This window comes from Heptranchias perlo, unplaced genomic scaffold, assembly GCF_035084215.1.
Source record: "Heptranchias perlo isolate sHepPer1 unplaced genomic scaffold, sHepPer1.hap1 HAP1_SCAFFOLD_122, whole genome shotgun sequence".
Lineage (NCBI taxonomy): Eukaryota > Metazoa > Chordata > Chondrichthyes > Hexanchiformes > Hexanchidae > Heptranchias > Heptranchias perlo.
In genome coordinates this window covers 1,305,698-1,331,018 of record NW_027138451.1, presented here as the reverse complement: position 1 = coordinate 1,331,018, position 25,321 = coordinate 1,305,698, and the positions used below count along the sequence as shown (strand labels likewise).

At 44.5% G+C, this 25,321-nt stretch overlaps 1 protein-coding gene and 1 pseudogene across 1 annotated transcript; one reads left to right on the top strand and one right to left on the bottom strand.

Annotated features, from left to right (window-relative positions):
• Nucleotides 1–6,370: 6,370 nt before the first annotated feature.
• On the top strand, nucleotides 6,371–9,424 carry LOC137308166 (probable G-protein coupled receptor 139). Its single transcript, XM_067977049.1, has 2 exons — nucleotides 6,371–6,443; nucleotides 8,526–9,424. Exons 1-2 carry the CDS (start codon nucleotides 6,371–6,373, stop codon nucleotides 9,422–9,424), a joined length of 972 nt encoding a protein of 323 aa, XP_067833150.1.
• A 3,930-nt stretch (nucleotides 9,425–13,354) lies between these two features.
• LOC137308165 (uncharacterized) lies at nucleotides 13,355–16,889 on the bottom strand (annotated as a pseudogene).
• Nucleotides 16,890–25,321: the final 8,432 nt, after the last annotated feature.

Here is a 25,321-nt window from a genome sequence, read left to right as displayed (position 1 = left end):
ATATTGGCCTTGGAGGGAGTGCAGCGTTGGTTTACTGGAATGATCGCCTGAATTCAAGGGTTAAGTTACGAGGAGAGATTACACACATTGGGGTTGTATTCTCTCGAGTTTGGAAAGATAAGGGTTGATCTGATCGAAGTTTATAAGATATGAAGGGGAACAGAAAGGGTGGAGAGAGACAAATTATTTCCGGTGTTAGGCGATTCTCGGACAAGGGGGCATCGTCTACTAATTAGAGCCAGACCTTTCAGGAGTGAGATTAGGAAACACTTCTACACAAAAAGGGTGGTAGAAGTTTGGAATTCTCTTCTGCAAACGGCAATTGGTGCTAGCTCAATTGCTAATTTGAAATTTGAGATAGATAGCTTTTTGCCAACCAACGGCATTAAAGGATATGAGCCAAAGGCAGGTATATGGAGTTGGATCACAGATCATCCATGATTTTATCAAATAGCGGAGCGGGCTTGAGGGGCTGAATGGCCTACTCCTGTACCTATGTTCCTATGTTGCTATGTTCACAATAAGCATCGTAGCTCTGTTAAAAGAGAAAATCTTACCATCAGCATTATTACCCTGTTTAAAGAGAGTGTCGCACCATTAGCATCTTAGTCCTGTTTAAAGATAGTCTCGCCATCAGCATCCTAACACTGTTTAAAGAGCGTTTCTCACCATCAACATCATGCCCAGCTATAAAGAGAGAGTCTCACCATCAGCATCATGACCCTGTTTATAGAGAGTTTCACCATCAGCATCAGGATCCTGTTTCTCGAGAGTCTCACCATTAGCATCATGGCCCTGTTTATCGAGAGTCCCACCATTTAATTAAGGACCCTGTTTAAAGGGAGTGTCTCACCATCAGCATCAGGGCCCTGTTTAAAGAGGGTGTCTCATCATCAACATCATGGCCAGGGAAAAAAGAGCGAGTCTCACCATTAGCACCGTGAACCCCTTTAAAGAGCGAGTCTCACCATTCGCATCATGACCTTGTTTAAAGAGAGTCGAACCATCAACATCGTGAACCTGTTTAAAGAGGGTGTCTCATCATCAGCAATCTGACGCTGTTTATGGAGATTATCACCATCAGCATCATGACCCTGTTTAAAAAGAGTCTCAAAATCAACATAATAACCCTGTTTAAAGAGAGTATCACCATCAACATCGTAACCCTGTTTATAGAAAGTATCACCATCAGCATCATGGCCCTGTTTATAGAGAGTCTGACCATTAGCATCATGACCCTGTTTAAAGACAGTCTCACCATCAGCACATGAACCTCTTTATAGAGAGTTTCACCATGAGCATCATGACTCTATTGAAAGTGAGAATCTCACCACCAGAATCATGACCATGTTTCAGGAGAGAGTCTCACCACCAGAAACATGACCATATTTAAGGAGAGAGTCTCACCATCAGCATCACGACCCTTTTTAAAGAGAGAGTCTCAGCAGAAACATCATGGTTTTGCTTAGAGAGAGAGTCTCACCATCAACATCGTGACCCGGTTTAAAGAGAGTCTCACCATCAGCATCTTGACCCGGTTTAAAGAGAGAGTCTCACCATCAGCATCATGACCCTGTTTAAAGAGTGTCTCGCCATCAGCATCATGGCCCTGTTTATAGAGAGTCTCACCATCAGCATCATGGCCATGTATAAAGAGCGTTTCAGCATCAGCATCATGTCCCTGTTTATAGAGAGTCTCACCGTAAGCATCATGACCCTGTTTATAGAGAGTCTCACCATCTGCATCATGTCCCTGTTTATGGAGAGTCTCACCATCACTATCATGACCCTGTTTATAGAGAGTCTCACCGTAAGCATCATGACCCTGTTTATAGAGAGTCTCACCATCAGCATCATGACCCTGTTTATAGAGAGTCTCACCAACAGCACCATGACACTGTTTAAAGACAGTCTCACCATCAGCACGTGAACCGCTTTATAGAGAGTATCACCATGAGCATCATGACTCTGTTTGAAGTGAGAATCTCATCACCAGAATCATGACCATGTTTGAAGAGAGAGACTCACCACCAGAAACATGACAATATTTAAGGAGAGATTCTCACCATCAGCATCACGACCCTTTTTAAAAAGAGAGTCTCAGCAGCAACATCATGGCTTTGCTTAAAGAGAGAGTCTCAACATCAGAATCATGACCCTATTTAAAGAGAAAATCTCACCACCAGAATCATGACCCTGATTAAAGAAAGAATCTCACCATTGGAATCATGGCCGTGTTTTAAGAGAGAGTCTCAGCAGCAACATCATAACCCTGTTTAAAGAAGTGTCTCAACATCAGCATCATTGCCCTGTTTAAAGAACGTGTGTCACGATCAACATCATGGTCAGGCATAAAGAGAGATTCTCACCATTTGCACCGTGACCCATTTTAAAGAGCGAGTCTCACCGTCAGCATCATGGCCAGATGTAATGAGAGAGATTCTCACCACCAGAGTCATGACCCTGTTTAAAGAACGTGTCTCCCCATCAGCACATGACACTGTTTATAGAGAGCCTCACCATCTACATCATGACCTTGATGGAAGAGAATCTCACCATCAGCATCATGACATTGTTTATAGAGAGTCTCACCATCAGCATAATGTCCCTGTTTATAGAGCGTTTCTCACCATCAACATCATGGCCAGCTATAAGGAGAGAGTCTCACCACCAGTATCATGACCCTGTTTAAAGAGAGAGTCTCATCATCAGCATCATGACCCTGTTGAAAGACAGTCTCAACAGCAACATCATGACCCTGTTTCTCGAGATTCTCACCATCAGCATCACGACACTGTTCAAAGAGAGAGTTTCACTATCTGCATCATAACCTTGTTTAAAGAGCGTGCCTCACCATCAACATCATGGCCAGGTATAAAGAGAGAGTCTCACCATCAGTCTCATGAACCTGCTTAAAGAGAGAGTATCAACATCAGCATCATAATCCTGTTTAAAGAGAATCTCACCATTAGCACCGTGACCAGGTTTAAAGAGCGAGTCACACCATTAACATTAAGACCATGTTTAAAGAGAGAGTCCCACCATCAGCATCATGACCCTATTTGTACAGAGTCTCACCATCAAGAACATGACTCTGCTTATAGAGAGTCTCACCATTAGCATCATGGCCTTGTTTAAAGAGAGAGTCTCACCATTAGCATCATGGCCCTGTTTAAAGAGCGATTCTCACCATTTGCATCATGGCCCTTTTTAAGGAGATAGTCTCACCAGCAACATCACGACCCTGTTTATAGAGAGTCTCACCATGAGCAACATGGCCCGCTTTAAAGAGCGAGCCACACCATCAATATCATGACCATATTTAAATAGAGAATCTCACCACCAGAATCATGACCCTGTTGAAAGGGAGAGTCTCACCATCAACATCATGACCCGGTTTAAATAGATTCTCACCATCGCCATCACGACCCTGTTGAAAGATAGAGTTTCACCATCAGCATCATGATTATATTTGAAGAGAGAGTCTCACCACCAGAATCATGACCCTCTTCAAAGAACGTGTCTCACCATCAACACCATGACCCTGTTTATAGAGAGTCTCACAATCAGCATCATGAACCTGTTTGAAGAGATTCTCACCATTAGCACAGTGACCCTGTTTAAAGAGCGAATCAGAACGCCAGATCCCATTTCCCAAAGGTCTTATAATTGAGGGTCCAATGCAAGTGTGAGCCTTTAACTATTCAAAACATCTTTTAAAATATAGTCGCATCATCAGAACATATTTGTAAAAAGGGAGTTTCATGGCTGTTTCAAAATAATTACAAACAAAGTAATGTTTGAGAATTCCCTTTCACCATTGGCCCTGGGTTCAGTGCAGCCCAGAGAGCGAGTCGATGTTAAAGTGTGTTAGATTCTGGGCTTTGTACCCTGAAAGCCAGATTGAAATCTCATCCAGGATATGGGCAGGTGTTCCCGTGTATTGTGCGTGACTTTTCACCTTTTCACGTCTGTTCTTTGTGTTCAAAACTTGCCGCAAGGCGGGCTAATTGCTCTGAATAATGTCAGCAATCACCGAAAGGAGGATAAATGGAGAATTTAACACAACACAGCTACCGACACCATCACCATCTCAACCAATCAACAACCCGAACAACCATCACCCCAAACAAATCCTCCCACCAACACCTCCAACCACCCCTCACACCATCACCTCCAACCACCCCTCACACCATCACCTCCAACCACCCCTCACACCATCACCTCCAACCACCCCTCACACCATCACCTCCAACCACCCCTCACACCATCACCTCCAACCACCCCTCACACCATCACCTCCAACCACCCCTCACACCATCACCTCCAACCACCCCTCACACCATCACCTCCAACCACCCCTCACACCATCACCTCCAACCACCCCTCACACCATCACCTCCAACCACCCCTCACACCATCACCTCCAACCACCCCTCACACCATCACCTCCAACCACCCCTCACACCATCACCTCCAAACACCCCTCACATCATCACCTCCAACCACCCCTCACACCATCACCTCCAACCACCCCTCCCACCATCACCCCCAACCACCACTCCCATCAAAAACCCCCACCCCCACCATCACCGCTTCCACCATCACTCCCAACCACCCGTCCAACCATCATACCCCCCCACCAACATCCCCACCTCCACCAACATCCCCTCCCACCATCACACCCTCCCACCATCAACCCCAACCATCCCTCCCACCATCACCCCCTCCCAGCATCACCCCCAACCACCACTCCCATCAAAAAACGTCACCCCCACCATCACCCCTTCCACCATCACTCCCAACCACCCCTCCAACTATCACACCCTCACACCAACAACCCCACCCCTCACATCATCACACCCTCCCACCATCACCCCCAACCACCACTCCCATCAAAAAACGCCACCCCCACCATCACCCCTTCCACCATCACTCCCAACCACCCCTCCCATTATAACACACTCCCACCAACATCCCCACCCCCACCATCACCCCGTCCCACCATCACCCCCAACCACCCCTCCCACCATCACACCCTCCCACCATCACCCCCAACCACCCCTCCCACCATCACACCCTCCCACCATCACCCCAAAGCACCCATCCCACAATCACCACCTCCCACCATTAACCCAACCACCCCTCTCACCTTCAACCCCAACGACCCATCCCACCATCAACCACTCCCACCATCAGCCCCAACCACCTCTCCCACCATCACCCACTCCCACCATCACCCCCAACCACCGCTCCCAACATCACTCCCTCTCACCATCACCCCCAACCACCCCACCCACCATCACTCCCTCCCACCAACACCTCCACCCCCACCAACATCCCCACTCACCACCACTCCCACCACAATCCAACCCACCTCCCCTCATACCATGTTACGCTCCATCCCCACACTCCCCAACACACATGCACAGACATGCACACGGAAAGCCCTGTCTGTAACATTAAAACCTGATCGGCCATGAACAGGGCTCGTGAGGCCAGCAGAATTTCCAGTGATCCTCGTATCCAAACATATTGGGACGTTTCCAGCGCCTCATACTTTCAAAAGGGCGCTTTATTTCGCACTCAATGTCTTCTGTCCCTGACCTGGGTGCACAGAATGGGACAGTATCGAGCGAGTCTTATACTCAAATTCAGTTAGCATATGCCTGACTTACAAATGCTTAACATGAGAGTGTGGAGCTTTGCTCTGCATGTGAAGTGTGTGGTGCAAACATTTATTAATACATTTTGTCACAGCAGAATTATAATAGTGACTGAGGAGTGTGTGACGAACTGGTTATGTGTTCATACTGCAATACCCGAACACTGATTTCTACTTTATCAACAGACGCATTGTAAGTGAATAGAGTGAGGAGGAGAGATAAACAGGAGAGATCTCTGTGAAAAAAACAACGCCCTTGGTAACTTAAATCAATAAATTCCCTTGTTTGTGGGTACACTTCATCACTAGAACGTGCATTAAAACCTCTTTGAAATGGTAAGATGATATCAGACTCTTACGTCACATCAGTGCTGGACAAATTTCTGTTTCACGGTTAGTCGCCATCCCAATAGTTCCTAAAAATGAGATTAGGAGTTATTGGTGGTTTCAGTTTTTTGGTCAGCAGAAAGAAAAGCAGAAAACAAAGGTTGGGCTGAAATGAGCAAACAGAACCTGTTTGTTCAAGGAGTGTGATTAATGGAGCTCTCCATGGCCCCAGCTTGTCTCTGCGGAGGGATTCCCTCCCTTATGAATCTGGGTTGCATTCAATATGTAACCTCACAGTATAAATTGGAGCACTGTTTCTATCACAAACAAGAATCATTGATTAACAACAAAATTAGGTGTCGCGATTGAGGAGCAGATATGAAGGTTCTATTCGCACTTTGGGATATAGAGATGATTTACTATCCCATTCTCGCTGCTATTGGTGTTCCTGGTAACTCATTCTATCCAACTATTTATTCTGTAAACTTGTTAACTGTATTATTCTCGTGATTTTATCCAGGTATTATTTTTAATTCATGTATTCCTATTGTGTGTTTGAGAATCCACCGTGATCCCTTGATGCGATTGGTGCACAGTCGGCCATTCACAGGTCTCTGTTGAATGAATAATAGATTCTCAGTCCTCCCTATCAGCTCTGTATGATCCGGTTTTATTAAGTGTCCGTTTAGTCCCCACCACGAGCAATGTTACTGATGAATCTTTGAACAGGACAGCATGCAATCTGCTGGCTGCACTGAACACGGGTGGAACACTGGTCACGTGGTCTATGTGTTCACCTGATTTATTTTCGTTTCCACAGGAGGGTAAATTCTGTCGAATTGCAGAGACCAGTCCTGACAGACAGATCACAGTTTACTCAGAAAGTTTGGACATTTTTCACTGTCAATTAGGTTTCCAGTCAGCTATTTCCCTCTCACACCCCCGCTCTGTGTAACTCTCTGCTTATTGATGGCGGGGCGATTATTGCAAGTGTAATTTATGTTCTAATGAAATGTATATTCAGTTATCTTTCAAAGGATTTATTTTTAATCACAGTTTTGAGATAACAACACGAGCCCACTTCGTTCAGACCAATGGTTCTGTCAGCAAGCCCGAGCCCGACTTTCTACAATCTCCAGCTGTCCCTCGTTGGATATTATCCAGTTGACGAGCTGCAATAATTCTTGTGTCCAGTGGAAACATTTATGGTTTCCAGTAAGATGTGAAAGGCGCCACATTAGCAGTTTAAGAATCGTGTGAAACTCCTTCTGATACAATGATCTTTCCGCCCTGAAGTTCTCAGCTCGGTTCCTGACCCCTGGGTCCCCTCCAGTACATTCTGGGGAATCACAGCCAAGGATGTTCCAGTCCACAATGGAACATCTGACATCGCTGTCGCTGTGGAGGACTCTGCTCACATTCTGCTGCTCATGTCCATCTCCTTCCCCATTGTGCACTTCCAGTGGCCTGTTGGGACGAAGAGCCCATTTCAGCTGTTCAAATAATTGTTTCCAGTGTTATGAATATTAATTTTATTGTTATATTAGTATGTTTAATATTATTATTATTATTATTATTGCTATGATGTTTCAGTTTCTTTCCTCTCCTGAAAGCGCTGCCTCTTCCCACGGTCACATTCTAAAGCCATGACTGACCTCTGGTAACTTCGGCAAAACCTCTTTCTAGTGTGAGCCTGGCAGTGTAAGTCTGAAGACCATCGGACTGTGGAGAATGACAGCCGCGTCCAATCCTGTCCGTATCTCGCCTCCCGGCACTGGAGCCTTTCAGCTTGTACCTCTGTACAGTGATCACAAGAACAAACAGAGACACCTCTTCCCGAAATCTGTGGCCAAGGGAAGTGGATATTTCGGCCAAACCTGCAGCCATAGCCGCACTACCTGAGTTAGACTAACTCACCAAACGTTTCTGGTCTTTATAGATCGATGAAACAGTGATCAGTCAGTCCAGTCAGAGTGGTGGAGGGAAGCTCCCGTTCATTATCCTTCATTCCATTATTTACTCTTAACATCTATTTATTTCTTTGCGAATTAATCAATGATTATTTCTATTTTAATCGCTGACTCTGACCAAAACAAAGCGCCCCCGTCCAGTGATAGAAGAAGAAAAAACCCATTACCTGTAGAGTGAGGAGAAGAAGTTTCTGAATGATCCAGTGATCAGAGGAAAACCCCCATCACCTGCAGACTGAGGAGAAGGAGCTTCTCACTGACCCAGTGATCAGAGGAAACCCCCATCACCTGCAGAGTGATGAGAAGGAGCTTCTCACTGACCCAATGATCAGAGGAAACCCCCATCACCTGTATAGTGAGGAGAAGGAGCTTCTCACTGACCCAATGATCAGAGGAAACCCCCATCACCTGTATAGTGAGGAGAAGGAGCTTCTCACTGACCCAATGATCAGATTCTATCACTGAATGGAGGAACACAGCTGGACATTTAACTGCCAACCCAATCACACTGTTCCTCACACTTAATGTTTCCTTTTTGCGTTTAATTCTTCTTTTTCATTTAGTTAACTTAGTGACGATTGTGATCCTATCTCGGGGAAAGTGCGGTCTCTCCAAATGTGTCACTCGCTACCTGGTGGCCATGGCAGCGGCGGATCTACTGGTCATTATCACCGATGTTGTATTGAGGCAGATTCCAATTGCTTATTGGTCCCAATTTCGATTCGTGCGGTCCATCCCCGTGTGTAATATCCACGCCGTCCTGCTTTATGCAGCTACAGACTGTTCTGTCTGGTTCACCGTCACTTTTACCTTTGATCGATTTGTGGCCATTTGTTGCCAGAAGCTGAAAATTACGTATTGCACCGAGAAAACGGCGGCTGTGGTTCTAGGAACTGTGACTGTGCTGAGCTGTTTAAAGGATACGTTCTGGTACTTTATGTATTCGAGTGGCTACATGCTTGGCAATGAACCCTGGTTCTGTGCTGTCACACCCAGTGTTATGGCTTCACGGATTTGGGCTGTTGTTGAAGCCCTTCATTATATTCTAACCCCGGGGGTCCCATTTGTTCTTATTCTGCTGCTCAATGCTTTAACCGTCCGACACATTTTAGTGGTCAGCAATGCTCGCAGGAGACTTCGTGTTCACAGCGGTTGGGAGAGTCCAAGTGACCCAGAGATGAAGAGCAGAAGGAAATCCATTATTTTACTGTTTGTTATCTCGGGGAATTTCATACTGTTATGGGGATTTTTCATGGTGTATTCTATATGGAACCGAATGCATTATTTGGGCTTTTATTCAGTATATTTACATGAATTTATACAAGAATTGGGATTCATGTTCCAGCTCCTGAGTTGCTGCACGAACACCTGTATTTATGCTGTGACCCAGACTAAATTCAGAGAGCAGTTGAAGAATGCGGTGAAATTTCCCTTTGTTCTAATTGTTAAATTCATTAAATGATATGGAGATCTGAAATCTTTCCAACAGTCCTGTTCGCAAAAGGTTATCAATAAGGTTCTTCAACATTAAGGGTTCCACAACATTCAAACATTAAACATGTGAACATTATCACATTCAATGTGACATGAAAGGATTCACTGAATTATTACACATACAATGGATGGAGTATATTTGGATTTTCAAAACGCATTCGGTAAGATGCCACAGGAGAGGTTGTTACACAAGATATAGGCTCATGGGCTTGAGGTAATATATTAGCATGGATCGAGATTTGGTGAACGAACAGAAAACAGAGAGCAGGAATAAATGGGTCATTTTCAGGTTGGCAGACTGTTACTATTATCGGTGCTTGGGCTTCTGCTGTCTACAATATATATCAATGACTTAGATGAAGGGATCGAGTGTAATGTATCCATGTTTGCTGACGATCCAAAGCTGGGTGGTTAAGTAAGCTGTGAGGCGGATGCAAAAGGGCTGGGAAGAGATATGGACAGGTTAAGATGGGGCAAGAAGGTGGCAGATGAAGTAAAATGTGGTGAAATGTGAAATTATCCACTTTGGTACGAAGAATAGAAAAACAGAACATTGTTTTAAAAGGTGAGAGACTGAGAAATGTTGGTAGTCAGAGGGATTTGAGTGTCCTTGTATACGAATCACAGAAAGTTAACATGCAGGTACAGCAAGCAATTCGGAAGGCAAATAATGTGTTAGCCTGTATTGCAACGTGGTTGGAGTACAAGAGTAATGAGGTCTTGCTTCATTTTTATCGGGTTCTGGTGAGACCTCACCTGGACTACTGTTTCCAGTTTAGGTCTGCTAACCTAAGGATGGATACATTTGCTTAGAGGGGGTGCAACGAAGGTCCACCAGATTGATTCCTGGGAAGAGAGGGTTGTCCTTTGAGGAGAGATTGAATAGAAATGGCCGAAACTCTCTGGAATTTGGAAGAATGAGAGGTGATCTCAATGAAATGTATAACATTCTTAGAGGGCTTGCCAGGGTAAATGCTTAGAGGCCGTTCCCCCTGGCTGAAGAGTTTAGAACTCGGGGACATAGATTCAAGATAACGGGTCGGCCATTTAGGGACAAAATGAAGAAACATTTCTTCACTCAGAGGGTTGTGAATCTTTGGAATTATCTACTTCCATAGGGGTACGGATGCCCAGTCGTTGAGTATATTCGAGGCTTAGATAGATAGATCTTGGACACTAAGGGAATCAAGGGATATGGGGATCTGTCGGGAAGGTGGAGTTGACGTCGAAGATCAGCCAGGATCTAATTGAATTGTGGAGCAGGCTTGAGAGAGGCCATATGACCTACTCCTGTTCCTACTTCTGATGTTCTTATGTTCTCATGTCACACCACGTAAACATACACTTAAAAGGCAATACATACAACCACACCTGATGATGGTTGTTTGGGGATCCAAACGTATTACCGTTCTGGGCTCAGTATCTTGGGCCTTTACGAATGAAAACAATCATTACAAACTGGCAACTTTTATATATTTCTCTCTATATATGTATATGAAATCCACACCATTCTGCATTATAAAATTATATAAAAGTTAAAATACAATTGACGATACCGGATTCTTTACTCTTAGTCTGGTTCAGCAAAAACTGAAAGCGAATACACTTGAAAGTTTTAACACAATTTATTAGCTGCAGCTGACCCTATCAATAGAATTGATTTCAACTCTTGACAGAGTCTGGTCAATCTCATAGAACAGGCAATTTACACAGTCAAAGTTCACACAATTATACATTTTCAGAGTGGGGAGGGACATGAGTAGCAAGGGGTTAAAACCAATCATAAGCTGAGTCTGGGCAAGCCATACTAACTGACATAATGACCGACCACTCACAGGTGATACCTGTTCATACGTCGGTCACAGGAAAGGGAGTCTCACTTGTCTCAGGCCTGGGGTGTTTTTCGACCTTGTCCGAAATAAGGATCCATTCATTCGGTAGCTGCAAAACAACACTCCCTGCACCTGCTTACCCCAGAATTCAGCTTATCATATCGCTTTGCTTGATACATAATAAAGCATACATTTTCATACAGGAAATTAATAACATAAACGAATGATCAAGGATAAACTCATTTGAAAAGCTCATTGTTCTAATTCTAGCTAGCAAAATGGGACACTTATATTAACCCTTGATTTACCATACTGCCATTTTGTTATGGAGGCATCTTATTGAGCTACTGAAAGCTTACTACATATGCATTTCATTAGAGGGGCACCTCGTAGGTATTCTCATTCCCCCCTTTTATCATTTATGATAACTAATCTTTGCTCAATCAACAGTTCTGATTGGTCAAGGCTCTATACTCGGATTTGGTTGATGGCTATCTTGCAGACAATTTTGATGCTAAGAACGGTTATGGCGAAAATGAGTATTGCTGCAATTAGGATAACCAATCCATGCACTATATCCGCTCCCCATGAGGTACGGAAAAGCCAGTCTAACCAACCCTCCCTTGGGGTTTGGCGTAATTTCTTTACTTCGTCCCGTATGTGCTTAGCCAGATTAGTTATGTTTTCTGAGTTATCTGGTATGTAGGTGCAGCACTCTGATCCAATCAGCGCACATGTTCCCCCTTTTTCGGCCAACAGATAGTCTAGAGCCATGCGATTTTGCAAGGCCACTGTATGCATGGCTATCATTTCGGCGTTAATGTCCTGCAGTGCGTCGCTGTTTCATTAGCTACCTGTTCTAAGACGGAAGCGATAAGCCGAATTTCCTTGATTGTCCTGCCAACCCCATACCCAGGGAACAAAATAGCGAAGTATCGTTCTGTCTCTGTGATTTCCCTTTTGAGTCGGTAATGGCGATGATCTGCTAGGGAGGGCAAGTGATGGATGTATGGGACAACATATCCCAAAAAGCAGGACCCAGTCCATTTCTGAGGCAACCATGGGTATGCCTTATGGCCGCATATGAAATACGTACCATTATAGGCTGTCAGATTGGAGGGCAATTCCGTGAATGGGGGCACCCCGTCTGGTCCCAGAGGTTGTCCCCCCCCCCCGCCCCCGGAGTCTGTGCTGCAATACTGACCCATTTCCGCAGCCGGTCCATTGGATGGTACTGGGGCTGGCGTACATTGTCACATTGATGTATTGAGTTCATCTGCTCCATCCCATTACCTGTCCACCCGTGGTGTTTTTAGAGAGGCATATTAACCCCTGAGGCCTTGACGTGTTGGTGAGCATCAGGAATGGGGGCTTATAGGTACGATTGTAATTGGGTTGGTACCACCCCTTAAATTTGATCCCACACTTGGTGTGGTTGGTGTATTTTCTCCATTGCTCCCCCACTGGAACTGGCACTGTTAAATCGTATGCTCGTACATAGCCATTGTCTCTAATTCCGTTCCCGTCAGTTTCATTCCGATTTATCACCCATTCTGCCATTTCTGGGGAAGTTCGGGCAATCGGCCTTAGAGGGATACCTCCCTTGGAATGGGTAGGGATATGGGCGCACACCCAGCAGGAGGACATGTTTAAGCTTTGGGCATAGAGATGAGACATACAGAGAAAAGTATTTAAATACAGTCCCCTAGACACCCGAGTCACAGAGCGCCTGATCCCTCCTTTAGAGCATGGATCTGGGGCTGGGAATTCACTTTCGTTTTGGTGGCAAACAAAATCAAATTTGCATTTAGTCCGGTAACATGGTAAGTGACTGTTCCTTTGTTGTGCTCCCAATATCAGCGTGCGGTAGGGCTGCCGCAAGAGCCCGGTAGAGGCGTCCACCTGAGTGACGTTCCATATTCCGAATCCATCTGGGTCGTTGCATCGAAGTACGTCTCCTGAGCATAGGTGGTATATGCGTTCAGGCTGGTCGCGCTGACAGGTATCCTGTTTGTTCACTCCCAGGGTGAAGCAGAGCAGAATAGAGGAGATCCGTAGTAAGGCTTTCATGGCTGGTCACGGCACCTGTATAGGAAAGATTTCTTGAAAGAAATGAGAAGTTAGCATTTTAAATTTAAAACGTGGGACTGATAGTTTTACAGTGGTGGAGGTGAACCCAAGCACTCTTCCCCTCCACTTTCACAGCGGTAGGGGTGGTGAGTAAGACTTGATAGGGCCCCTCCCAACGAGGTTCCAGTCCTTTCCTTGTCCAATTCCTGATTAACACATACATTCCAGGTTTGATTTTAGATGGACTGGCTATAGGAGGAAGTTCGATGTAGGCAGCTCGTACCCGAGAGTGAAGGCTTCTCAATGCCTTAGTTAATGACAAAATATAGTTAGTCATTTCTGTTGTCATGTGGTGAAAATGGACAGTCTTCGTAACGTTTTGATTCCACGGTGTCTTGAGGGGTCTACCGTATATAATTTCAGCAGGACTTAACCGCATTGCCCCAGCCGGGGTAGTACGTATCTGAAATAAGGCTATAGGAAGAAGTTTGAGCCAAGTAGTACCAGTCTCAGCCTGCAGCTTGGCCAGTTTATTTTTCAAAGTCTGGTTAGCACGCTCAACCAACCCAGCGGCCTGTGGCCTGTAGGCACAATGTAGCTGTTGTTTGATGCCCATCTGTGTGCAGAATTCTTTATTCACCTGGCCTACAAAATGAGGGCCGTTATCTGAACTCAATTGATTTGGGATTCCGTATCTAGGAATGATCTCTTTCATCAGAACTTTTACAACAGTGGAGGCTTTATTATCCGTTGTCGGATAGGCCTCTATCCATTTACTAAATACATCAACAATAACTAGAACATATTTATAACCCTGACATCTTTGCAGCTCAATGTAGTCCATTTGGAGGGTCTCAAAGGGACCTTCAGGTAAAGGGGTTTTTCCCTTTTCGCAAGACACTGCCTTTCCAGGGTTGTGTTTCTGACAAATAAGGCAACGACTGCTGATGCCCTGGGCTAGGGCTTGCAAGCTAGGATGCCACCAAGTGGCCAGCAGTGTATCGCTAGCAGCTTTGGCCCCACAATGAGTTGCAAAATGTACACATTCAATAACCCATACTGCTAATTCATCCGACATACAAGTCTGCCCCGCAGGGGTAAGCCACAATTTAGACACACAGTCATAAGTACAACCAAGTTGTTCCCACAATTTCTTGTCACAGCCAGGAGCGTCCTCCTGTAATTTAATGACGTCTTGGATGGTTGGCATTGGTTTTTCAGAGGGAGACTTGCTCTTGTTTGAGCTTTTAGTCTGACTCATCATTCTCGGGACAACCACCCTCTGTGTCTGGGACGCTTCCTTTGCTTCCCGATCAGCATATCTATTCCCTATATCTACTGAGGTCTGTCCTGTCGTGTGGGCGGAGCATTTCATAACCGAGATCTGTCTTGGTAGCATAAGGGCTTGTAATAAATCTGAGACTAACTTCTGATGGGAAATCTGCGTACCTGCAGAAGTCAGAAATCCCCTGTTTTTCCATAACTGTCCAAAATCGTGAACTACCCCGAAAGCGTATCTCGAATCTGTACAGATGTTCACTCTCAAGTTTTTTCCTAAAATGCAGGCTCTTATTAATGCAAACAGTTCCGCTTGTTGGGCAGAATATGGAAATTCAAAAGCAGCAGATTCAATAGTTTCACGGTATTGATTCACGATTGCATATCCCGAAAGTTTCTCCCCAAAGGAACCAATAGAGGCACTCCCATCTGCATACATAGTTTGTTCTGGATCCTTTATTGGGACATCAGTCAGATCGTCCCTGACAGAGGTGTCTTCCTTAATTAAAGATAAACAATCGTGTCCTGGGTCAGTTTGTTCAAAGGGTGGTTCTGTGAGAAAACATGCTGGGTTGATGGTAGTACAATGTTTAAATTGCAGCTTAGGATTATTCAGCAGATATATCTCATAATTATTTTGTCGGGCCATGGTAAGATGTTGAGTCTGCAGCTGTCCTGATAATGCAGTTACCGAGTGTGAACTGTATACAGTGATGTCCTGTTGTAACGTCAGATTAGCAGCCGACTGCAGGCTATTGTAAATGGCCGTTAAAATCTGAGTACAAACTGGATGTCCCAGTGCTACCGGGTCTAACTTTGAAGAGTAGTACGCTACCGGTCTATGTTTGTCTCCATGTTTTTGAGTCAGAACAGCAGTCGAGCAATCAGTGAGGATAGTACAGTACAACTGAAAGGGTCTGTCGTACAGGGGTCTCCCCAATGCGGGTGCTTGTGACAAAGCTTCCTTTAATCTCTTGAATGCCTCTAAAGCTTAGGAATCTAGTTGAAATTCGCCCTCTTTGTTGGTATATGGCGTTAATAATTTAGTGTCCAAGGCAATATTAGGGATCCACTGTCTGCAATAGTTTACCATTCCCATCCACTGCCGTACCTCCTTTGCAGTGTGAGGTACAGGGAATTGACAGATTGGTTCAATCCTGCTTCTTTCTAAGCCTCGCTCAGTTGCTGAGAGCAAGACGCCAAGAAACTTAACCCTCTGTTGGGCCACCAGTACTTTCGACTGGGATACTATGTACCCTAGCGAGGATAAGTGATTTAGCAGTTGGGCAGTGTCTTCCCGGTTACTCTGCTCATCAGGGCTGGCTATCAACAGATCGTCCACATACTGGACTAGTGCAGACCCTTGTTTTAAAGTCAATGTCTGTAATTGCTCCTGTAGGCATCTAGAAAACAACGTTGGGGAGTTAACGAAACCTTGTGGCATCGGGTCCACGTATATTGCTGTCCCTTGTAAGTGAAGGCAAAAAGATACTGGCTAGATGGGTCTAGCGGCAAGGCGAAAAAGGCATGTTGGAGATCAACTACTGCAAAGATTTAAGCTGCTGCCGGGACTTGAGCCAGAATATGGGCCGGATTGGGTACAAGTGCGTGTAGCGATTGTACAATAGCATTAATAGATCGTAAGTCCTGTACTAATCCGTACTGGTCTGGTTTCCCTGGCTTCGGAACTGCAAGAATGGGCGTGTTACACGGGGAAGGACATTTAATCAAAATCCCTTGCTTTAACAACCCAGCGATCAGTTTGTCAATGCTTGGTATTGCCTGTTGCTTTAGTGGATATTGTCGAATAGAGGGTCATGCAACATTGTCCTGCAGGGCCACATGAATAGGAGTCATCTTAACGCATCCTACGTGTGTGGGGTCCTCTGCCCACACTTGCGGATTGATATATTCTGGTTTTTCTTTGCCCACATGGTGGTGCAATTGTGCCCTGTTAATCTTTGGTGTCTGATAAAACAGAATAGTCCGGCCATTTGACAGGATCTGCTTCTGCCGGTTATTTGGATCAGCTTGTTCGACTGCCCGATTTACCATGGGTCCTAGATTCCTCGCAGGGTGCGGGTAATTCACCTCCCGGGTGATATGTGGGGCTCCTTTTATTTCAAAGTATCCTGGATCCCATCCCATTGTTTTTGCAGCACGTCGAGCGATGTAACCTATAATAGGTGCTTCCTTCCACAACTCTGAGGGGATCTCAACATACTCTGCTCTCCCTTCTGGTCCTGTAACCATAGCTCGACGGATAACTTCCCATTCCGTTCCTACATAGCTTCGGTAAAAGTCCTCCAATTCCTTATTCTTCCCACTCATATCGTAAGCCAAGGTTACATGAAGGGGACCCTCATCCTTAAAATCTAGAGACCACCATTGTGGGGTGATAGAAACATAACACTGCCTTTTGGGGGCCCATGGTTTCACAGTCAGTCCTTTGTCCCCGCACTCAATGCTCAGGCGAAATGTACAGAGCAAGTCTCTAGCCATGAGGTTACAGTCTAGTCCATTTGTGATTATAAATTGGTGTTTTATTGAGTCATTTTGCAAAATATACTTCCACTGGTTTAGATATCGGGTATTGGTTCACTTGTCCCTGGAAATCAGACAGACTCTTTCTTTGCCCGGACTCAGGGAGATTGAGCTCCGATCGGACAGATGACATAGTTGCTCCGGTGTCTACTAAGAATGTATGTGGGTTTCCTTCGATCATTAATGACAGAACGGGCTCCTGTTCTGACTGGATCCCGTTCACCACAAGGTTAGCTAGTCAATACTGGGGGAAGGGATTATTTTGGGAAAAGTCCGTATATCTTCCTCGTCCTTGACTTCCTTGCCAAACTCCTCTTCGCTGCCCCTGCATCTGTTCCCTTTTTTGTTGTCTACGGGAGGGACATTCCTTGCTCCAGTGGCCCCGCTGACCACAATTGAAACAGCCATCTGACCCTGTCTGTCTCCCTCCTCCTCTTCTCGGTTTAGAATAACGTCTCGGGGGAACATAGGGTGGGCCATAATTAGGGGCGGTTGGTCCGTTAGGATGTGTAACATATCCATTCCCTTCCCTGTCCACCCATCCTGGGACACAAGACTGAGGCTCCATCTGATATCCTGTTATGAGTTTTGGCTCTTCCTTTTTCATCACATACTCAGTCTTGACCCTAACTTGGGCTTGACCTTCCTGGTGCTTATTATTCGTCCAGTAGTATTTTACTGCCCTATTCATCTGGGTGGGAGTATTCTCTGACCAGTTCATATTATTAGTCTTAATTGCTTGAGCAACCTGACTCGGTAGGCAGTTCAATAGCATAGCGCAGTACTGTGGTGAGTCCTTTTTGTCACGGTATGCTACATCCCCTGACTGATTCTGGTATATTTCAGAGAATCTTTCCAAATATTCTTCTGCTCCCTCTCCCTTTTTAGGCTTGGTGTCTAAGATCTTGGTTATGTCAACTGTTTTTTTGTAGAATAGCACTAAGGGCAGGAAAAAGACGCTGCTGGCGGTGTTCATCATTTGCTACCTGTTCCACCAGTGCGGCATGATTCTGATAGGTGAACTTTGCTAGGAATTTAGTATGTTCAGCAGGGGTTAAAACTTGGTGTATTAGCGACCATAAGTCCCTTGATTCGGCATTATAGACGGAAATGGTAGTCCGAAGAAAGTCCACGAATGAGGTAGGTGCTTGTTTTCTATCCGGTATCCCGGTTAGAATGGCCATTATTTCGTGGGGTCTCCATGGACAGTACACATTTATCGTTTGGGGGTTGTCAGCGTCTCCGGCGTTAGCCGCGACATAGGCGAGATTCGGCACCTGTCTCATTGGTAACTGACGAGGGGTCGGTTCATATCTAACTAGTGTCTCAGTATTACGGCTTGAGTCTAGTGATATCAAGTCGTCACCCGGCTCTCCAGTGTCTGTGTCTCTAAGTCCCTGACTGTCCAGTCTCAGCTGCTGTCCGGAACTAGGTGGGTTGGCTGAGGGTTTAAAAATTGGAGCCAATAAGCCCTTAGTTTGACTTCTGGTACGGGAGGAGACTGGGGAAACAATTTGAGGCGTTATGACAGCGGTTTGAACAACCGGTCTCGGAGCTGCTGAGGGATAGAGGCTACTGTATGCAGCAGGAGCACTAGGACCCTGGGGAGTTACATGGGACCTGAAGTTCCATTCATCGAATTCATCGTCTTCCCCGGTCAAAGCCATGCCAACCATTGGATGACGTAATCCACTCCTATCAAGTGTTTTAGACTCGACCGAAGTCTTTTCAGACTCCCGTTCTGCATGAGCACATTCTTTTTCTCGGAGTTCTGCAGACTTAACTATTCCTCCTTCAGTGAGTCCTATTCCTAACTTTCACGCGTTATCTTGCCAGCTGGCTAATACTGACGCTCCTCTCAATTCCTGACAGTGCTGTTTCCATAAAGCAATTAACCCTTTGGCTGGTTTACCTCCGTTATTTTTCCAAATTAGTTCCTCAGCCTTAGTGACGGCATCTAGGTTTTTACTGCCCCCCAATGGCCATTCCTCATTGCCCAGTCTTTCATTCAGCCCCCCTGACAACTGTCTTAATTGTTTTACCTTGTCTGGATATTTTTCACACAAAATTTGTAAGGGACTTCCCGGTTCCGTAGTGACATCCAAACAATTACCCATCTTATCTTGTTTTGTTACCCTTAGTCGACCAGTTAACACAACTGTATTGGTCGCTACCCAGTCAAGTCAACTAGTTAACGCTACCGTATGTCGCCACCCAGTTACTTCCTGGATTTAATGATGGTCCTGACTGCTTGTGCCTCACAATCCTAAGTGCCCTTTGTGCCTACACCCACTTCAGGGTCCTGACCTTCGCGTGGCGGATCTCCTCTCTTAACAACCAGTCTAAGGCGGGGTGTGTGACAGGCACTTCCTTCTGTAGTCGATCAGCACAAGCAATCAGTTCCTGTTTGTACCCAATCCCCAAGGATTCAAAGTACTGGTTTATACCCAATCACCAGAGACTTGAAACCTAACCCTAAGTGATATTGATCACTGACCCACCGTGTTCAAAGGTCCTGTTTATATCCAATCACCAGGAACTCGAACCGAGTGATATTTTGATCACTAACGCACCGTATTCGCACTTCCTGTTTATTTTCAATGACCAGGAACGCGAACTGGACTCAGTGATGTTTGTTGATCACTGACCTACCGCTTCAGAGTTTCGGTTTATACTCAATGACCCGGAACTCAAAGCCTGACCTAGTGATATGTTGATTACCACTCCCTCAGTCCGCCGACTGAACCAAAGTGATGTTAATCACGAACCGATATCCGTGTATTCGCCAGACTGAGTACTAGGCTGAATCTCGTAAGGACGCCACGCAAGAGTTAGCGATGGGACGATTCGTCGTCAGACGTGACAGATTTAGGAAAGCCGGAGTGGTAAAGAAGTGTTTACTCACCCGGGGCGCCCTCTCCTTCGTCCGTGTCCAAGACAATTCGTCTCTTACGCCGCGAACTCTCGGCGATCGACCGTTGAGATCCCGGACCCGAGCCCCCAAATGACGAGACCGGATTCTTTACTCTTAGTCTGTTTCAGCAAAAACTGAAAGCGAATACACTTGAAAGTTTTAACACAATTTTATTAGCTGCAGCTGACCCATCTATAGAATTGATTTCAACTCTTGACAGAGTCTGGTCAATCTCATAGAACAGGCAAATTACATAGTCAGAGTTCACACAGTTATACATTTTCAGAGTGGGGAGGGACATGATTAGCAAGGGGTTAAAACCAATCATAAGCTGAGTCTGGGCAAGCCACACTAACTGACGTAATGACCGACCACTCACAGGTGATACCTGTTCGTGCGTCGGTCAAAGGAAAGGGAGTCTCGCTTATCTCAGGCCTGGGATGTTTTTCGACCTTTTCTGAAATAAGGATCCATTCATTAGGTAGCTGCAAAACAACACTCCCTACACCTCCTTACCCCAGAATTCAGCTTTATCATTTCTCTTTGCTTGATTGATCATAAAGCATACATTTTCATACAGAAAATTAATAACATAAACGAATGATCAAAGAAAAGCTAATTGAAAAGCTCATTGTTCTAATTCTAGCTAGCAAAATGGGCCACTTATATTAACCCTTGGTTTACCATACTGCCATTTTGTTATGGTGGCATCTTATTGAGCTACTGAAAGCTTACTGCATATGCATTTCATTAGAGGGGCATCTCGTAGGTATTCTCATATATATATTGTGAATAGCTGAGGCCCAAGCACTGATCCCTGCTGTGCCCCACTAGTCACTGCCTGTCACCAAGAAAAAGACTCATTTTTTCCTACTCTCTGTTCCCTGAATGTTGACCAATTTTCAATCCATGCCAGTATATTACCACCAATCCCATGTGCTTTGAATTTTCCACATGGGACTTTGTCAAAGGCCTTCTAAAAATCCAAATAACCCACGTCCACTGTTTCTCCCTTATCTATTCTACCAGTTATATTCTCAAAAAACTCCAGTAGCTTTGTCAAACATGATTTCCCTTTCATTAATCCATGTTGACTTTGCCTAATTCCGTTGATAGTATCGAAGTGTCCTGTTATCGCAACCTTTATATTAGACTCTCGCATTTTCCCTACTATTGATGCTAGGCTAACCGGTCTGTAGTTCCCTATTTTCTCTCTCCCTCCATTTTTAAATAATGGGATTAGATTTGCCACCCTCCATTCTGCAGGAGCTGTTCCATACTGTATAGAGTGTTGGAAGGTGACAACTAATGCATCCATTCTTAGCATGGCTACCTATATTAGTACTCTGGGATGTAGATTATCAGGACCTGGGGATTTATCGGCTTTAAGTACCATTAATTTCTCCAGCACTATTTTTTTCACGAATACTAATTTCATTTAATTCCTCCTTCTCATTCGTCTCTTGGTTCACTAGCATTTCTGGGAAGTTATTTGTGTCCTCTTCCGTCAAGACAGAACTAAAGTATTTGTTTAATTGCTCTCCCACTCCCTTGTTCCCAATCATAAATTCTCCCGTTTCTGACTGCAAGGGACCTACATTTGTCTTCACTAATCTTTTCCTTTTTACATACTTGTAGAAGCTTTTACAGTCCACTTTTATGTTCCTTGCAAGTTTACTCTCATACTCTATTTCTCCCCTCAATCAATCTTTTGGTCCTTTTTTGCTGAATGCTAAACTGCTCCCAGTCCTCAGTCTTGCTACTTTTTCTGGCAACTTTATATCCTCTTTGGCTACAAAACTATCCTTAATTTCTTTTGTTATCCATGATTGGGCCGCATTTCCTTTTGTGTTTTTGTGCCAGAACGGAATGTATAATTATTGCAATGCATGCATTTGTTCCTTAAATGTTAGCCATTGTCTATCAACCGCCATGCCTTTTAATGAAGCTTCCCAATCTATCATAGCCAACTCACTCCTCATACCTTCGTTGTTTCCTTTGTTTAGATTTAGGACCCTAATTTCGTTTTGGACTACTTCACTTTCCGTCTTGATGAAGAATCCTATCAAGTTATGTCACTCTTGCCTAAAGGACCCTGCACAACAAGATTATTAATTAACCCCTTCTCATTGCACAATACCCAATCTAGGATGGCCTGTTCCGTTGTTGGCTCCTTAGTGTCCTTGTCGAAAACAAAAATCTCGTACATACTCCAGGAATTCATCCTCCACAATATTATTGCTAATTTGGTTTGGCCAGTCTGTATGCAGATTAATGTCATCCATGATTACTGTAGTAGCTTTGTTACACGCATCTCTAATTTCCTGTTTGTTCCCATCCTTTATATTACCACTATTGTTTGAAGGCCGAAAGACAACCCGACCAGTGTTTTCTGCCTCTTGGTGCTTCTTAACTTCACCCAAACTGATTCTACATCTTGAATTTCTGAGCCAATATCCTTTCTCACTATTGTTCTGTTTTCATCCTTTACTAACAACGCCACCCCACCTCCTTTTCCTTTTTGCCTGCCCTGCCTAAATATCGAATACCCTTGCATAGGGCATAGGAAATGCAGCAGGGTGTTAACTGAAAGTTAAAAATGGCCACGTTAACAATATACTATTACAGTGATATCACGACCTCATATTACGAAGTCAGACTATCTTTGAAATAAGTTAATTCATGTTTTAAATTGAGGATATTCAGGCCTGTCCTACTACTGTATTGTAACTAAATCCGTGTTGTGTACTTTATTAATATCGGGAACTAGAAATCAGAGGCAGTGAGGTCCAATTATATCATTGCGAGTTGGAAAGCTAAAGATAATAATCTTGGAAAAGAATATGCAAAAAAAAATTGCCGGATTGTCACAAAGATCCAATTGGTTCATCATTTCCCTTCAGAGATCGGAACCTGCTTCCGGGTCGGCGTCGGGTTATCAAAACGCAGCTCTCAGGTGTCTCGCCAGGAGTGTGCACTTCGACACACGATTCATTGAAGAACTAAACATACTAACGCAACTGGAAGACGTTTATGTCTCTAATAATATGAGTTTAGAATGTTTCGAAGAATCTAGGGCCACATACTTGTGTGACTGCTTTACATTAGGGAGCAGGAATAGGAATATGGCAGGTGTGGAGACCCTTTGACTGCGCATCCTTCTCAACTTGCCCTGTCACCTTCAAAGATTTGTGCACGTGCACCCCAGGTCTCTCTGTTCCTGCACCACCTTTAAAAGTGAACCATTTGTATCAAGTCATACACCATCCGGACTTGGAAATATATCGCAGTTCCTTTATCGTCGCTGTGTCAAAATCCTTGAACTCCCTTCCTAACAGTACTGTGGGAGAACCTTCACCACACGGACTGCAGCGGTTCAAGAAGGCGGCTCACAAACACCTTCTCAAGGGCAATTAGGGATGGGCAATAATGCTGGCCTTGTCAGCGATGCCCACATCCCATGAACGAATATATATATATATATATATATATATATAACCTATTCTCATTCTTCCTACCAAACTACACCCCCTCACATTTCTCCGCGTTAGATTTCATCTGCCATGTGTCTGCCCATTTGACCCGTTTATCTATGTCCTCCTGAAATCTGTTACTATCCTCCTCACTGTTTATTACATTTCCGAGTTTTGTGTCATCTGCAAACTTTGAAATTATACCCTCTATACCCAAGTGCAGGTCATCAATATATATCAAAAACTGCAGTGGTCATATTACCGACCCCTGGGGAACACCACAATATATATTTCGCTGCAGTCTGAAAAACAATATTTCACCACTACTCTTTGCTTTCTGTCCCTTAGCCAATTTCTTATTCAAGCTGCCACTGCCCGTTTAATCCAATGGATTTAATTTTGAAAAAGGTCTATGGCGTGGCACTTTATCAAATGCCATTTGAACGTTCATATACACAACATTAACTGTACGACCTTCCTCAACCCTCTCCATTACTTCAGCAAAGAACTTCATCAATTTAGTAAAACACGATTTTCCTTTAACTAATCCATGCTGGCTGTCATTTATTCGCCCATGCTTTTTCCAAATGAAAATTAATTTTGTCTCCAATTATTCTCTCTGAATCTTTCCCCACTACCGAAGTTATACTGACTGGTCTGTAGTTGCCAGGTTTATCCCTCTTCCATTTTTTGAACAGGGGTGTAACATTTGTAATCCCCTTTCCTCCGGCAGGGCCTCGAAATCTAAGGAAGATTGGAAGATTGTCGCCAGAGCCTCCACAATTTCCACCCTTACTTCCCTCAATAAATTAGGATGCACCCCGTCTGGACTGGGTAACTTTTCTACTTTGAGCGCTGCCAACCTTTTAAGTACCTCCTTATTATCTATTTTTATCCTTTCAAATTGCTCTACTACCTCCGCCTGCACTGTGACATTGGCAGCATCGTCTTCTTTGGTGAGGACAGATGCAAATTCCTCATTTAGTACTTCAGCCATGCCTTCGGACTCCACAAGAAGATTTCGTTTACCCTAATCGGCCCCACCCTTCCTTTGACTACCCTTTGACTATTTACATGTTTAGAATAGACTTTTGGGTTCCACTTTATGTTACCCGGTAATCTATTCTCATACATATTCTTTGCCCGTCTTATTTCCTTTTCCAGTTCTTCTCTGTACTTCCTGTATTCAGCTTGATTCTCCACTGTATTATGAGCCTAACATTTATCATCAGCCTCCTTTTTATGTTTCTTTTTAGTCGCTATATCCTTAATCATCTATTTCTAGCTTTCGATGCTTCCCCATTCCCCCTAGTGGGAAAGTGTCTCGTCCCCTTTCAACTCGCTGAAATGAGCCCTCCTCCAGTTGAGTATTTTCACATTTGATGTTCGTTGTCATTTTACATAAGTACCTCTTGATATTATGATCACTGTTTCCCAAATCCTCCCCCACTGAAACATGGTCCATTTGCGCCAATTCCTTCCCCAGTACTAGATCCATCACTGCTTCCTTCCTCATTGGATTGGAAACATACTGGTCAAAAAGTTCTCTTGTACACATTTCAGAAATTCATCCCCCTCTTTTCCCTTTACACTGTTACTTTCGCAGACGAAACTGGGATAATTAAAGACCCCCATTATCACTACTCTATATTTCTTGCACCTTTCTGCAACTTGCCTGCAGATTTGTTCCTCTATCTCCTTCCCACTATTTTTTGGCCGACAGTATACACCCAGGATCGTAATATCTTCTCTTT